This window comes from Orbilia oligospora (assembly GCF_000225545.1).
Source record: "Orbilia oligospora ATCC 24927 unplaced genomic scaffold scaffold00210, whole genome shotgun sequence".
NCBI lineage: Eukaryota > Fungi > Ascomycota > Orbiliomycetes > Orbiliales > Orbiliaceae > Orbilia > Orbilia oligospora.
Genome location: NW_011645767.1, coordinates 1,309,285 through 1,324,684, shown reverse-complemented (window position 1 = coordinate 1,324,684; position 15,400 = coordinate 1,309,285). Strand labels below are relative to the sequence as shown.

The 15,400-nt window shown below is 45.0% G+C and overlaps 6 protein-coding genes across 6 annotated transcripts; 2 read left to right on the top strand and 4 right to left on the bottom strand.

Annotated features, from left to right (window-relative positions):
• Nucleotides 1–3,277: 3,277 nt before the first annotated feature.
• AOL_s00210g381 (uncharacterized protein) lies at nt 3,278–3,835 on the top strand (the record flags this gene model as incomplete). Its single annotated transcript, XM_011129182.1, has 1 exon — nt 3,278–3,835. One exon carries the CDS (start codon nt 3,278–3,280, stop codon nt 3,833–3,835), a length of 558 nt encoding a protein of 185 aa, XP_011127484.1.
• Nucleotides 3,836–4,100: 265 nt separating this feature from the next.
• AOL_s00210g380 (uncharacterized protein) lies at nt 4,101–5,331 on the bottom strand (the record flags this gene model as incomplete). The annotated part of the gene is made up of 5 exons (XM_011129181.1): nt 4,101–4,281; nt 4,346–4,492; nt 4,556–4,816; nt 4,890–5,096; nt 5,204–5,331. The coding sequence occupies 5 exons, from the start codon at nt 5,329–5,331 to the stop codon at nt 4,101–4,103; spliced, it is 924 nt and encodes a 307-aa protein (XP_011127483.1).
• A 1,435-nt stretch (nt 5,332–6,766) lies between these two features.
• Nucleotides 6,767–7,486, bottom strand: AOL_s00210g379 (uncharacterized protein; the record flags this gene model as incomplete). The annotated part of the gene is made up of 1 exon (XM_011129180.1): nt 6,767–7,486. The coding sequence occupies one exon, from the start codon at nt 7,484–7,486 to the stop codon at nt 6,767–6,769; it is 720 nt and encodes a 239-aa protein (XP_011127482.1).
• A 1,530-nt stretch (nt 7,487–9,016) lies between these two features.
• AOL_s00210g378 (uncharacterized protein) lies at nt 9,017–10,002 on the bottom strand (the record flags this gene model as incomplete). The annotated part of the gene is made up of 3 exons (XM_011129179.1): nt 9,017–9,358; nt 9,439–9,652; nt 9,734–10,002. The coding sequence occupies 3 exons, from the start codon at nt 10,000–10,002 to the stop codon at nt 9,017–9,019; spliced, it is 825 nt and encodes a 274-aa protein (XP_011127481.1).
• A 1,387-nt stretch (nt 10,003–11,389) lies between these two features.
• AOL_s00210g377 (uncharacterized protein) lies at nt 11,390–12,779 on the top strand (the record flags this gene model as incomplete). The annotated part of the gene is made up of 4 exons (XM_011129178.1): nt 11,390–11,694; nt 11,781–12,138; nt 12,202–12,506; nt 12,584–12,779. The coding sequence occupies 4 exons, from the start codon at nt 11,390–11,392 to the stop codon at nt 12,777–12,779; spliced, it is 1,164 nt and encodes a 387-aa protein (XP_011127480.1).
• A 256-nt stretch (nt 12,780–13,035) lies between these two features.
• On the bottom strand, nt 13,036–15,114 carry AOL_s00210g376 (uncharacterized protein; the record flags this gene model as incomplete). Its single annotated transcript, XM_011129177.1, has 9 exons — nt 13,036–13,134; nt 13,240–13,478; nt 13,601–13,623; nt 13,699–14,014; nt 14,083–14,103; nt 14,243–14,294; nt 14,367–14,535; nt 14,601–14,910; nt 15,009–15,114. 9 exons carry the CDS (start codon nt 15,112–15,114, stop codon nt 13,036–13,038), a joined length of 1,335 nt encoding a protein of 444 aa, XP_011127479.1.
• Between the last annotated feature and the right edge of the window lie 286 nt (nt 15,115–15,400).

The window sequence follows — 15,400 nt, the reverse complement described above, 5'->3', positions numbered from 1 at the left end:
TTGTGTACAGTTCGGCTTTAAAGGTATATATTTAAGGAAAGTACAATATAAAAGTTATAGCTTTAACGAGAGTATAGATGAGAAGAGCTTAACGGGAGTATTTTATGATCTGATAGGAAACGAGGCGCTATATCGTGCTTCGAATATCGAAGTCTTGACGGTATATATATACTTAAGTATCTAAGTATATACGTAAGTAAGTATATACTGTCCGTATACAAAGCATGGGCTATTCGACAATACGAGACCAACTATTCGATACATTTCAGCTACAAGAGTGCAAAAACATGCGCATGAATATTCAAACCAAACCGAGTGCCTGAAATAGAAAACTCCATAGAGGACTGACTCTATGCACCGATCGATTCTCTCCAGGGATCTAATTCGGTTAACTACGAAAACCTACAGGAGCCCTAGCTGTATGTTGATAAGAGTATATAGTACACTAGGTATTTTGTACCTCGGTCGGGTACCCTCATTGGGGGTCGGAAACGCTACTTACGGTGCCATATTGAAACTGTCATCTTCGAGACCAGCCCGAACCTCCCATTCCTTCATTAGGCCCCGAGATAACAAGCAATACGTTCTGTCGGTGAATGAGAACAATCAAGATGCCCATTAGAAGTCTCTGTGCGGCTCCTTCTTGGTTGGGGCTGTTCTGAAACCATCTAGCCGATCCTGAACTTTATTTCCGGTTTGGTAGATTTTCCAGGCCTCCTCCAGGCCCGTTAGAACCATATATAGAATCATATCAGTCGCTAACCATTTATAGGCTTTGTCAAAACAAATCTCAATTGGGAAATGGGGAGAAGAACGGGAAACGCTGGGTAACCTGGAATCAAACTTGATTACTGTGTAGGACCTCCTGGCTCCGGCATCCGTACGACATGATTTTTCTGGCGACGTCCGCATCATGGTTGATCAATTGAGCATCGATTTGTTCTGCATGTTGTTGCAAACCTAACCGAGCAAACGGCCGGCCGGGATTAAACTTCAAACTTATGCGGAGCCACCATGCGCAACCCTCCAATCAAACAAACTTTGTAGAGGCAAGTGCTGGTGCTGGTGCTGGTGCTGGTCTGTAGCATGTGTTTGTGTGATCACACATGTTTAGATAATCTGCGGTCGCACAGATCCTCGAAACCCTCGAAATTTGTCGTCTGTATCCCATGTGGGATCAAATGTCGAAGGAATGGTTATCTAGTATCACACGTGCCTTTAACAGCGCTTTCATCTGCGGGGTTACCAGACAAGTTTGTAGAGAAGTGCTCAAGGTTCTCCCTGCCGGAATTCTAATTCCTAGAAGTGTTATCGTAGCATGATTATTTCATGGCTCCAATTGCAAACAACATGAATCTATATGTATGTTCAAGAAAACCTAACCTAGCTGCTAGCCACTATATCACGATGGCCTGGCCAAGGAGCGCCTGCGATTACATCGCAAACATTTCCAAAAAACCTAAATGAGAAATTAAACGAGGTATACGCCATAAATATATATATCCGCGAACGCGAACGACCTGGTGGTGATCTAGACTCAAAGCTATACCTCACTTCGTATATGTACCACTCCCTATGTTCGATCGAATTCGGAGTCAAATCTTCAATCACGATATTCGCTGATGTCTTACCGAGGTTCCATAAGCCCCACACTTGCCCAATTTTGAGCCCTTCCGAGCCGTCTGTAACGCGATTGGCTGGTTGTCCCTGGAAAAAGGGATCGAACCATGTCAGGTCCCACTGTCCTTAACTCATGCCTCTAGCTTCTGAAAATTTGTGTTCTTATTCGCACTCAGGCTGCAACGTTTTCGCAGCTTTCAGCAGCTGGGAGAATTTGGAAATATGTAGATCTGATGCCAGGAGGCTGGTCCCCAAGTTTCGGACTGCGGAGTTTGGCTCCTTGGGCGGCTCCACCGACAGGGCTCACTATCATACCCTTCTGGAATATCAGAGGCTGCCCTTGCGATATATTTCTCGCTACACCTCCTGGCCTTTGCATTTGTGTCAGCCCAAAGGCTTCTTTGCTCCTTATCCGATAACCAAACTCCGGCTTCGACTTCGACTTCGACTTCGTCCGTGTTGTGGGATCAGACGTTACCAAAAAATTATTCGACTTCGGACTATGTGCTAAAAAGAACGACTGGACATAATCGGTACGCCGAAGGGGAGGATTGGAGGGGACGAAATACAAGAAAAACAAGATATAGCCTGAGCTTACCTGATAAGCGATCCCAGCCAAATATTGGCCGACATTGGCTGGCCAGAATGCCTCCATTACATCCTCAGACTCCCCTTGATAGGGAATACCTAGCTTCACTTTTCCCGTTATTCAGGAACTTCCCGCCGGACTTCCAGTTTCCGCTGGAGACGGATCCTAATTACGTCCCGGGAAGGAATTCACTCTATTGTTTAATCGCTGGCTCAATCGTTTGTTCTCTCACCACCGTTGTGGCATGTTTACGATTTTGGGTTCGGGCCAAGTCGAGTTTTGGCATGGATGATTGGGTTATGTTACCAGCGTTCGTATGTAGCATGAACAATATATATCTGTCCCGCCTAATGAACGAATAATGGGTCTAACGCATCCGCTCAACAATCAATTAGGTGTGCTATTGTGTATTCAACTGCGTCAACATAGTCGGTGGGTATCTCAATCCTTCATATGCGAGGCTTTCTACTAAAGGTCAGTTGTCGAATTAGGCCTTTCGGATACCGGCATTGGTTATCATATATATGATCTCTCGACAAAAGATATCCACAACTATCTCATTGTGAGTCTATCTCCCCCCTGCCTTTGCCCTGTAAAACTCCTAGCAGGACCTAACAAATCCGCATTTAGGTACAATACCTTCATACTGTGTTCTGGACTTTGGCTCTTCACCTTACCCGATGTTCAATTCTTCATCTCCTACTAAGACTAGCGCCCGCGCAGTCTCTGATCAAGCGTAGATTTCTCCAGGGGGTCCTCTTTTGCTCCTATGCATTTCTATTTGCCAACCTTGTCGTTCTTATTTTTGAGTGTCGACCTGTTTCAGCAGCTTTCGACCTTCGATCTAGACTGGATGGGACTTGCGTAGGTTCTACGTCTGTGGATATCTATGCAGGATTGTGTGCCGGACATATTGCCTTGGACCTCCTCACCATTTTCCCACCTATACTCGTTATCTACAAGCTCCCAATGACACGAGCGAAGAAATTCAATTTATATTTCATTCTTGCTTTAGGGGTTATCACTATTATATTCACATCAGTCCGGATGTTTCTATTCTACAGCATCATGGTCAAGTCTTTTGATTTGACAAGGAACGCCACAGCCGTCGGCTTCTGGAGCATAATGGAGAGTAGCCTTGCTGTAACGATAGCCTGTCTGCCGGCGCTCAACCGTTCAATTGTAACGTTCTGCAGGTGTTTTCACGGCCGCAGGAGCGAACAAGGGAGCACGCAAAGAATTCGGAACAAACATGGGATTATCAAGTTTGATGGGAAAATCTACAAGGGACATGCGAAATATATTAGTTACTCCGCCGCAGCAACGGCACAGGGCGGCACGGTGCGCAGTTATGTGGAGATACCCGACACAAGGACCGAATCTGACGAACGACTCGATAATACTACTGTCTTTGATGGGAAGGGGCCGGACTCATATCCAGACATCACTGTAGAAAGAACTTTCCAAGTGATAGAGGAGCGAGCTTCTGTGATAGATCATCAACTCGAGGCCCAGCGAGCAGGGTCCTCTCTCGCACACCCCATGAAAGCTCGGTTCTTCTCAGGCTATAGGCGGTCGTCACCATCCGATTTAGATGAGAATGAAATGGTTATTATTAAAAAGTAATTTATGTTAATGTCAGTACTATAGCTATGATACCCTGTATGGTTTTTTTGTTCTTGTTTTTCTTTGGGGGGAAGTTAAACATGGTGCATGTTTTGTATGTTTATATGTACATAAGTGAGCCTTTATTGGCCGCACTATTTTGTCCGGGGCAAACTAGATCAACGATAACCACGGTTTGGGAAGCATACACCTTCGGGTAGGATTAGATGAATTAGATCCTTTTATACATTGAGGCGCCGGTATATATGCTATCAATTGTCCTCGCTTAACGGGAGCAACCAGAAATGTTAGAAATTGCGGCTGGGCACTTGACTTCGACAAAGTTGACGCTCGGGTTGTCAGAACCAGCGAACCAGTCGAAGCGGAAGTTGCAACCGGCTTGCAAGGCGGAAGGAAGGCCAGCGCATTCGCTGCGGGAAGAGACACCACCGTATCGTTGGCCCCAGCTAAACCATAGTTAGTTCGGATTCATAACATCGAAACTTGCACTGGGTAGAAGGCATGACTTACTTGGAGGCTGGGGTGCCAGGGAATTGTCGTGTGCAAGCGTCGAAGATACCGAAACCGCTACCTGGGAAGGCCAAGTCGAAGTGGTTTTGGCCGAGATCACCACCAGTGTTGGTAGCTTGAACGATGAATTTCTTGCCAGAAGCGGGTCTATCAGAAGTATTTCGTTAGCTGATGATTCACCAATATACTACAATGTGAATGAATAATTACCCAGAGGTCAAGGTGAGCTCATAGCAAGAGCAGCACCATTGTTGTTCATTACGACCAGCGATGCTGACAGCAGCGAAGCCATAGGCAAGGGTGTCGCTCACAATCTGTGGCTGCTGGTTGATACACATGAAAGCATTGCCACCATCGCAGGCCGATTTGGCGTTAATTGGGTCATTAGTGATCCTGTTGCCGCTAGCGTCACAGACGTTCGGGATAACGGGACCCTTGCTGGGCCAAGCGCACGAAGCTTTGCAGCAATCCCTAGAGAGTTTATTAGAACTGCGCCGCCCCAGTGTGTCTATATACGTTTTGAAGCCGTGGCTAACACACATACCAGTATCTCGTGGTCTTTCCGGATCCGGATGCACCGCCTGGGATAGGTGTAGCTCCACTTCCTCCTGTTTGCTGGCTATTCTGGGAGGTGGTTGTGCGAGTGGTTGTAGAAGTGGTGGTGGTAGTGCGTGCAGTTGTCTGTGCAGTCGTCGTCTGAGGGTTACCGTTCCCACCCGGGATACATTGGGAATACCAGTCGTTGAGGTAACTTCAATCCATAGTTTTAGGTTAGCGTGCATAAACCAAGAATATCAAAATGTACAATATCTAGGTCGTTCTCGACTATAGTATCGACATATCTTGTAGGTTCCTTACGAGCATGTATTCCCGCTCTGACAGCTTGTCGGGCCCGTCCATCCATTACCACCGCATTGTCCCCAGACGCTTTGCTGAGCCGAAGCAGCACCAGCCAAAGCGGCAGCAACAACCAATGTAGTCTTCATATTTACAAGAACAGGAATGTTATACTAGCTGGTAGTATTCAGAAAGATGATACTCAAAACGTCGAAGGAAGATATAATTGTAGTTGAACTCCAGGTTCGTATGAATAGTGCGTTGAAGTTTGTTGCAAGAGTAAAGAATATCAGAACCTGACTGACGTCTGGCCGTGGACCTTTTATAAGGATATAATGCAATGCAGAGGGGATCGATTTATAACCCCGGAGAGCTACGATTTCAGCCGTGAGCTATGGCCACTAGGGTGGTGTTCTCCACTTTTGAAACTTTATGGGAATTTGTCCGTCTAGTGGTTAATAAAGTGTCCCATGATATCAGTTCCAGGGCGACTCAATCTTTGAGATGTTTGAGGTTTATCCGTTTCTTGACCCATGATCAAATCTGATCTTTATTATTCCGGGTTCCAATCTTGCTATACGATTGCCCATTTTTGTTTCACAGGACACCTCAATTTACTAAAAAAAAAGCCTGGATACCCGGGTATTAGTATATATATTCGATTGCTCCCAAGTAGCTGTAAATACGGTACGCATATACTGATATGTAAGGTCACATTGACAAGGCGTTGGATTAGCGCTAGTACAGTTGACGTCGGAACCCAAACAAGCTCAACCCGTCGGCAGGTTCGAAAGGTTTCCTAATTACATACAAACTCGTTTTGCTAAGAGATACTAAGAGACACAAGAGACATAGAATCGAGCACATCTACATCATCAATGATCCGATGTTCAGATGTTTGTTTCTTGGGTTTTCTAGGGGATCCCTGGATTTTCTCCTTTAGGCGGTCAGCCGGTCCGTAGGCCGTTATAAATCTGAAACGGGTAAGTGCGTCCGCCCAGAGATTGAACATTTGGGACGAACAGGGATTCTCAAAGCCCCAAGAAGTCGGGCTTTTGGAGCCTCTAGGCCTCTGTGTATTGCATCGACAGAAAACCTTTCATATAAACCTGCTGTGCCGATATCCCGTTCTTCCTTTCATTGTATACATTATATATCTGTAGTGTACATACATATATAGAGACGAGCTAAGTCTATAAAGATACGCCATTAGCACAAAAATCTCGAGGCCAATGCAAGCACAAGGTCATCCTCCAATACATACCCTCCGATGATAGTGTGTTACCATTCTTGTTATTGATTGGATTAAATTGAGAGGATCTGGGGGACTTTAGAGCTACAAATTGAGATGAATAAGGGATGGTCCGAGCTCTGAGCCGGCCACCAATTACATCTGAGACACTGGCATGGAGAGAGAGAGAGAGAGAGAGAGATACAGGTCTACTCTCACAAAGAGATGCCACAAAGCAGCACCTTGTAGTTGAGAGTTTTAAAAATTTTAGATTAAAAAAATTTCCCGCATCCCCAGAATTAATATCTCTTAAAATCCTAGTCGGACCGAGGAGGCTGAACAAAGGCTAGTTGCTACGCAGATGCCGAAACAAATGGCAGAGACACCCTTCTTGTTTTGGTGGGCTTCTTCCGGCGTTTCTCCTCCAAAGCATCCCTCTTGAGCACGGCAAGCGCAGATGCTAGCATTGCCACTTCTCCGATATATCTGGTATTTGCCTCAAGCACAATCCTTTTTGAATCAAGGGTCGAAGTCCTTCTCATGTTTCCTACTCTCCGAGTTTGCGATCGTGGGGCTGGTGATGATGACTCCACCAACCCGTCGGATACCCATAAATCAAAGACGTCTTCATCTACTCGACGTTCCCAAGTGATAGTGGCGCCGCGATCACCAGAAAATCGTATTTTGTGCCCCTTAGATTTTCCTGAAAACTTTCTTGTTGTGCCAAAACCAGGATTTCTAGAGGAGAGGATATCCGATGGCTCCTGAAACTCTAAAGTTGGTTTTGGGAAAGAAACGAAGGATACCGCTGCAATCGTCTCGTACGTCGGTGTCAACAAGACGGACCTGAATCTCGGATCAACCGAAAGGTAGTAAGCGACTGGTAGCAACTCCATATAATCCGCAGGCCTTGGTATTTCAGATGGCTCTCGAAGTCGAGAGATAACAATGGTGCGTTCCAGCCCAAAGTCAAGCGTGTAGTCAAACAAAAAGCTCACAGACCCAGTTTTCGATATAAAATCGTCCCCTACGGTGCTTCGAGAGCTCACTGGTATCAGGGGAGCTATCGACATGGGGCTGGTAGTCTTGGTCGCAGTGCTAAATTCTCAAAATATTATCTCGATAGGGCCGGGGTTGACCTCTCGAACGCAACGAGCATGAACATATAGCGGCAGGGGCCACTCGTCGTCTTAGGACCATTTAACAAGAGACTAGGATATGACAGGAGAGAAACCCATCGAGGAGGAAAAAAAGATGCCTTGGCGCGCATTTTAAGGACCGCCTTGTGTCATCCATTCTAATGTCGCGTGGATGCCGTCATTGTTGGGTCTGTTTGGATCCGGATGTGCGGGGAAAAGACAGGCCGGTTTAGGCCATCGGCGATCGGCTAGCTTGCAATTGTATGCACTTGAGTTCGAGCCTGCACGCGCACGGATCACCAAATTGTTGTTTGTTTGGGCCATTGGTTAACCGCGGCTACCAGATGTCAATATATATTCCAGCAGGTCTGCGGTAACTAAATTATCAGTACGAGTGTAAGTTTTGACTCTCGATAGCTACCAGAGCTAGTCCCGTCGTTAAGCCTTCAGCCTCGTGCCAAGTCCTAGTACTGCTATAGTTCTTTATAATATTGGTCCTTGATTCGCGAATTCGGAGATTTTGCAATCAGCCCCCCGGACTAAGTCGTCCCGACTATGTGGCACAAAACGGTTACCAGGAACTTTTGTCCCACATATTATATTCAAACCAGAGTTTGAATTATAAATATTCGTTGGACCGATCGGGTTCCCTCGATCGATATACTACATGTATCATTCCCTTGGATAATTCCAATCCATGCGAGTTCAAGCCACTAGGCAACTTTCGACCGTGACGACGGCTACCATACAGAGGTGAGCGTTAGACTAACCCATAGAACATTTGCCACAAGTATTCAAGTCAAAATTTGTTCTTTATAGAATATAACTACCTACTGGTAACACCTAAGGGTTCATGAATTCAGAACATTACATCTACATTTCATGAGTGACATGTATATCTAATCACGATATCAGCGCTGCCGACTCGAAACGTGGACGCTTATATTGTGTGTAATGCTAGTCCGCCATACCCCAGGATTCAGGACTACTGTTAAATATACGAGGAGTGGCAGAGCATGAAGGCACTGTCAAATATTCAACTTGAAGGTCTCCTGATACAATGAAACTTTAAGCCTGTGATTTTTATATATTTATCAATGTCACCCTCGTTTTGGTGACGAGGCTGATCCTTGTTTTGGAGCTGAGCCAAAATTCAACATCTACAACACACCATTAGAACAGCCCGTAACATTATTATATTGAATATCTGTTGTCAGAACTCTAACTAGAAGCACTTCACGACTAACGGTGGCATACAAATGAAATGGAAAAAAAAAATTAAAAAAAATTAAAAAAATTAAAGGCGAGAGAAAATACCATTAGCTCAAGCTACTTGTACTAATATGAATATGAAAATTCTGCAGTGCTTAGACGCCTGACGGCAACCGGGATATAGGTGACCTCGGTACGTCTAGTGGTCCGCATTCACCGACTCCATCGCATATGCTCATTTATTGGGCTGTATCAAACGAGGCACCTGAGATCGTAGAATCTAAACTGTTGACAATTTATGACGCTCGAAAAGCCGTTGGCGTAAGCATCAGCGACATTCGTGTCAAATATGTTGCAAACCGTCTCGGAACCGAGGGACCCAAATTGAAAAGACTGGCATGATGGAGTATTTTGGCAGAAGGTTCTACAGCCTACGAGATTTGAACCCTGCAATTGATCATAGAATCCATCACTATCAGCACAACCGATAACACCACAAGGGACCGGCCCACCCTCGATCACAGAAGTTGTTGTGGCAGATGCGGTCTGGGTCACAAGTGATGTCTGAGTAGCCGTGATTGAAAGCAGAACTTCCTATAATAATGACCGCACATTTGTTAAGATGAAGAAATACATTTAGATACTCTCGAGTTCAGGGATATTGTTCAACTTACGGTTCTGGTATTGGTTCGGGTCGCGGCGGTCGCGGTTACGGTCAAAAGCCCTCTGGTTGGCGGCACAATGAAACAGGAACAAGCACTACTAACGCGAGCCGGGGGGTAAGTGCTTGTGAGCCAGGGAGGATATGGTATTTCGACACGTTTGACTAATGTATTGATAGCCGTAGGGAAAACGGTGGTAATTATGGTATCAACACCCGTAATCGTGCTATGTTAGGTAAAACAGAAATTAGTACTCTCGAATACTAGTGCCAAGGCGTCTTAAGTCATGCAGCTTTGGGAGACTTACGTGGTTCTCGTTTGAGTAATGGTCCCTGCCCCTGGTGTACTGGTGACGGTGATCGATAAAGTGGCAGTTGCAGCAAGTGTGGTAGCGGCACTCTGGAGCCACTCTGAACAGAAAATACTTGCAGAGCTACTATATTTCCTGTTTCGGAGATTTCGCAGCAAATTATCTCCGTTGCAACCCGACCTCTCTTGGAGTGGGCCTACTGCTGTAACATAGTTTGATAGGAGGGATAAACACAAGACAAAGATAAATTTCAGACTGAAATGCATACTGTCAAAAGAATATCTGCGGCTTTCGATGAAGGAAAAGAACCCCCCAAAGTTGAGTTTATTGAGCTTAAAAAGTTGAGGGAGAAGTTTTTATTTCGTTGAGTTCTCGGGAAATGGAACTAGATGACAGCCACAGCCAGTACATACTACTATATATTCCGCGCAACCAAGGCTAGTCTTGTATAAAACGCTTCGGCACACTCCAAGGCTACAGATACAATATTGTCTAAATCGCAAGCCCTAGTATTACAGATTGCGTTTAGTGTATGTATCAATTGAACGGCTGACATGAAGTAATGTCCATAGGTGTGTCTCACCTATTTCCCTTAATCCTGCAAATTTAAAAATGGCTAAGGTAACGCGAGCATACTTTGCTTCTAGATTCGACCGAGGCTCACTCCATTGCGGTTACCTACAGTCTCCAGCTCGGGTTTCTAACTATTTTCGAATCCAACAGCTACTATACTAGCTTATCGGTATGAAATGTTCACCTTGCATCAGGGAAGATTAGATGTCGCTTTAGTTCGAGATCTAGCTCGCGTTCTCGAACTCCCGCTCGGAGGAACTCAAAACAAGAAACCAGAAGCATCATTTTTGAAATTTCATGAACATTCAAATGTCTCAGACATTTCATTCTGTGAAACTACGCCGGTTTTAAGCCAGGTACCGTTAGTTTTGTACACCGGTCCACAACATTTGTACCATTCGCGTTTCCTGTACTAGTGTATACATGAATGAAGCTTGTACACGATCTCTGTTACCAGGATTCCTCTGGTCACTCAGGTATGGTAGTGCGCTTTGAGAGCGGTCCCTAGCTTTCACATTTCCACACTAAACGGCGCGGGTGTGACATTCTCAGGGCCGGCACGAGCGTACCTAATTGGTTAGCATTGCATGGTCCATCGGCGCCCTCCTAGTTATACATAATCTTACTCCTGTTTCTTCTGGAGATTGGCGGTGTAATTTACAACAAAGGGTAGTGTTGCGGGCCCATGGGTCGACGAATCGGCTCAGCCCTACACGACGCCTGGATCCATGGAAGTAGATGTGCCAGTGCAAAGCCGATACGTTTATGTCTGCAATTTTGTGACCAGTGGCCAAAGATGACGGATAACGGGGGAGACCTTATAATAGCTCAAGTTAGAATGGTATAAGCATTCCTTCATATATATTGTAGTCGCAAGGACATATCTTGATTACCTCGTTGTATGCTCATAGGTTTCGAAAACCCATATATGCATATCGGCGTCGCCTGTTCGGTCTCTAGGCATTAATATAATACTCATCTTCCGCTACTGAACACTGAACACTATACCTATAGCCTATAGTACTATTGAATATTCTAATTCCTCTCTAAAACCATCCAAGTTACCTTTTTCACTTAGCCATGATTCATCTATATTTCTCAAGCCTTTTGGTTTTTACCATCGCTAGCCTAGCAAAACTCTCCTTCGCTTCACCAGCGGGTGGACAATTCGATTTGCATAAACGAGTAGTACCAGAATTCTGTAGTTCTGGCGGTCTTTCTCGACTCGCTTCTCGCCTGTCGGCCAATTCAGCTACCCCCTTCTGTAACGAATACCTTGGTATTGAGACTGCTACAGTTTCTCAGACTGAAACTTCGCAAACCTACACAATTGCTACTACTACAATCGATGTTTTCATATCAACAACCGAAACGGTTTTCACAGAGTATGTTCAACCCCTCTACTGTAATATACTAGCAAGGTTCAAGCCGGCGAGTTAGTAACTTCTGAATTCTATTACTTTCCCCGTAGAACTATTGCCTTCACAGTCACAACTACAGATGCTACTAGGCCGACTACGGTTGCAACATTGACATCAGTTGCAACTTTAGTCTCTACTATTACGACATATCCCGCAACTGTGACTATCATCACGTCGACCTGGTATACTAGTAGTACGGTCAAAAAACGAGGGATTCCTGTGATTGAGACAACCGTATCGGTACCGGCTTACCTCGCGGGCTTTGCACCTCCTGCTATATCAAGCGGCTGCTCTTGTCTTGATATTCCAACACCAGTTACCAGTGTAACAGAGACCACTTATGTGCCAAGCACTATTAGTACGGTGGTAATCAGAACGATTACGAATACGATAAACGCTACTCTTACTGTGAGATACTTTTTCGATTTCGAGTGAGCGAGCTATTAGCAGAGTCTAATTTTTTTCAATAAGGTGCCGACTACTACGACACTTGAAGTAACGTCTTATGTCCCGGCAACGTTGATCACTGCGGCCACATCCCTTTCGATTCAAACTGTAACGGCTACTACAACCATCACTTTAACACGCTCGACTGCATATCGCCCACAATGTACCGGGATTCTTGAGGGACGAAAGCTTTTCAACGGCGTCCAACCTCTAAGGCAATATACCTACCCTTTCTCAACTACGCCGATTCAGAATAGCCTTGGTGGTGAAGATACCTTCAGCCAATGTTGTGAGCAGTGCTATGCGGTGCCAGACTGCGCTCAATTCTAGTAAGTGGCTCTAAATATAGAACTTGGATAATCTAGATAAAAAAAGAGATCAATACTAATATTGGTAATTTATTCAGCGCATACGCAGCAACTCTTTCTAGTTGGAGGTGTCAGATTATTTTCAGCACTACTTCCGTTAGCACTGGAATTAGCCCGCTTTGCCCAAAGGGCGTTGTCGTTGGCGAAGGCGTGAGTGGTAGAACGGGAATTTTTACACCTGGGTTGTCAAGAGGCATAGGACCATGTTACGGTTATGCAGATGTTCCAATTTAGGATTTTTCATTTTCGTTGAGATAGCTCAGATATCATGCCAATACTATTTCCAAATTTCCCAAGCTCCGCGGATTTACTACAGAAACATGTGTCAATATCAAATATCTTTTCGTCTCCTAGTTCTATTTTGCAGTATCATTTTAGAAACAGTAATACCGATTCCAAATATGCAAATACACAAAATCTTCGACTCACGAGCCGTTGACCCAGTGCAAAACTTCACGCTCTCCTCCAAATGTAATCCCAGCCCAAATCTTTAATATCCGTCCCGCCCTCGCACAACTCCGTACACCGGCCCACCTTTTTTAAACATATCTTTCAGATCTCCCGCCAGAATATCTGGCTTTTCCCATGCCTGTGCAACGTGTCAAAGTTAATCAATTAGAGACGACATTGTATACCGCCCGTGGAAATCACGGTAATCAAGGGGCTAAGCTTCAGCGTGAGGCGTCACACATACCGCAAAGTGTCCCCCGGACGTGTGCACTCTTTCGAAGACAAAGTTACCCATCGGCCTCGACCATACGACGGGCGAAACATTAATATCCATAGGGAAATGGCTGATCCCCATGGGACATTTTGCCCAGGCAAAGCCTTTCTTCTTTTGCTCCTGTGGGGCTCGTCTTGATTCGTAGTACAACCTAAGCGAAGCCGTCGGGCCAGAGGTTGAGAACCAGTATATGGATACCCATGTCAAGACTTGTGATACAGCAGCCGTTAGCAATACGAATGATTTAATCGATTCTATCGATCAGAAATGTCATCTTATCGTAAAATGACATCGTAGGAGGTGGTTTTCGGAAATAAATTGGAAGGCTTACTTTCATCATCGGTCCATGGGTAGCTATTTTACACAGGCCATCCGTCATTAGTAAGAGTCTCACGATATTGCCTTGATGTATTTCAAGGGAAATCGTACTTATCCGTCCAATCTTGCAACTTATCGAGAATCCATGCTAACAATCCCACAGGGCTATCCATTATCGAGTAACCAATGGTCTGTGGCCTGTGTTTGTGCATCAAATTGTATCCGTACCCTTCGCTCATAAATTTCTGTGTTCGCTCAATTCCCGCTTTTTCAGATGCGGTATACGGGCCCCGCAACTGGTTTTGGAGCCAATATATTGGGTTCTCGAAGAAAGATGGTGGGTCGCATTTGTCCGAGTTATTGGTATGAACCGCTTTCACATGTTCCGGGTAATAGGTATTCGCCAGAATATGTGTAATTATCATACCTCGAAGGCCAAGTAGTTAGAAAAAAGGCTAGAGGAAGTTCAAGGCCCAAATGGGCTACGGCACACACCCCAATCTCCTCCTTGGACCACTATTCATGATCGAAATTGTCAGAATAAACGTTTACGGCTGGTCGACCGGCGTAATAATATAGCCAATACAATTTGCGAGCGAAAAACACGTATACACAAGTCTCGTTCCCAAATTTCATAAAGGGAGGTAATATGTACCATATTCGCTAAACCCGAGCTTTAGCATCAATTTGTGACACATTTCTGCTTGCTGTATAAATCGGATAAGAGGGGGAGTTAGAAATATAAAAGAGGAATAACATCAAGCTAGACGAAAAAGAACCGCAAACCTTAAAACAGCTGAAGCCGGGTTCTTTTGCACCGTCGCTGAAACCATATCCTGAGCATGCCGAGTCAGTTTTTGCGAGACTGTTACCCAAGCTCCCATCGAGGGAAATTTGAAGGGAAGAGATGGGCCAGCAGCCCTACCAATAAGAGAGGGGACAATGATCCTAATTGAATGTTAGATGCAACTAGGAGACTATAATCAGATATCTTAGAACGATCAAGCCCTTACTCAAATGTTGGTTCGTCTCCATCCCCATTCGTGAGGGGACCCAGAATTTTCGTGAATTCGAAGAAACTACCTGGCCACCCGTGAACCATAAGTAGTGGGATGGCATTCTTTGCCGCTTTGTTCACATGGAGGTAGTGAACATCGAAAGTCCCAAACCCATCAACATTGATAGCAACGGTGTATTGCGGGAGGAGATTAAGGCGGGCTTCAGCGGCCTTCCAATCAAATCCATTGCGCCAGTATTCGACTAGACGCCGCATAGTTGGCAATGGAGGACCATGAGCCCAGTCACTCTCATTTGCGAGGATAGCTGTGTTATTTGTTAGATATATATAGCGGTACACTGATCAGGATTGCCTTGCACGCGTGGCCCTGACAACAAAACACTGCAATCACGATATCACATACCATCAGGAAATTTTGTTAGCTCTAATTTCCGCCTTAAAAGGTCGAGCTTATCGCTAGAAATATCAATGGTAAAGGGCTTTGCGATTCCAGCATCGATATCTGCCATATTAGTAATGTGTTTGATCGCTAACTGAGTTAGGTTTATATGTCAAAACTCCAATTCGTAATAATTTTGCGGTTATAGGATCTTAGGATCAGCTCGATTTAAGTCTTGTGCCGAGCCCATCGAGGCTAGTATTTATAGGGAAGGCGCTGAAAATAGTGATCGGCTACTCAAAGGGACAGCGTTATGTAAACCTTCCACGGTTTCTCCATGTGTGTCATGGTTACAACTAAAAAGCGGGGACATGATGCCTGCATAATGTACGTTTTAACATTTGCATGACGTTATG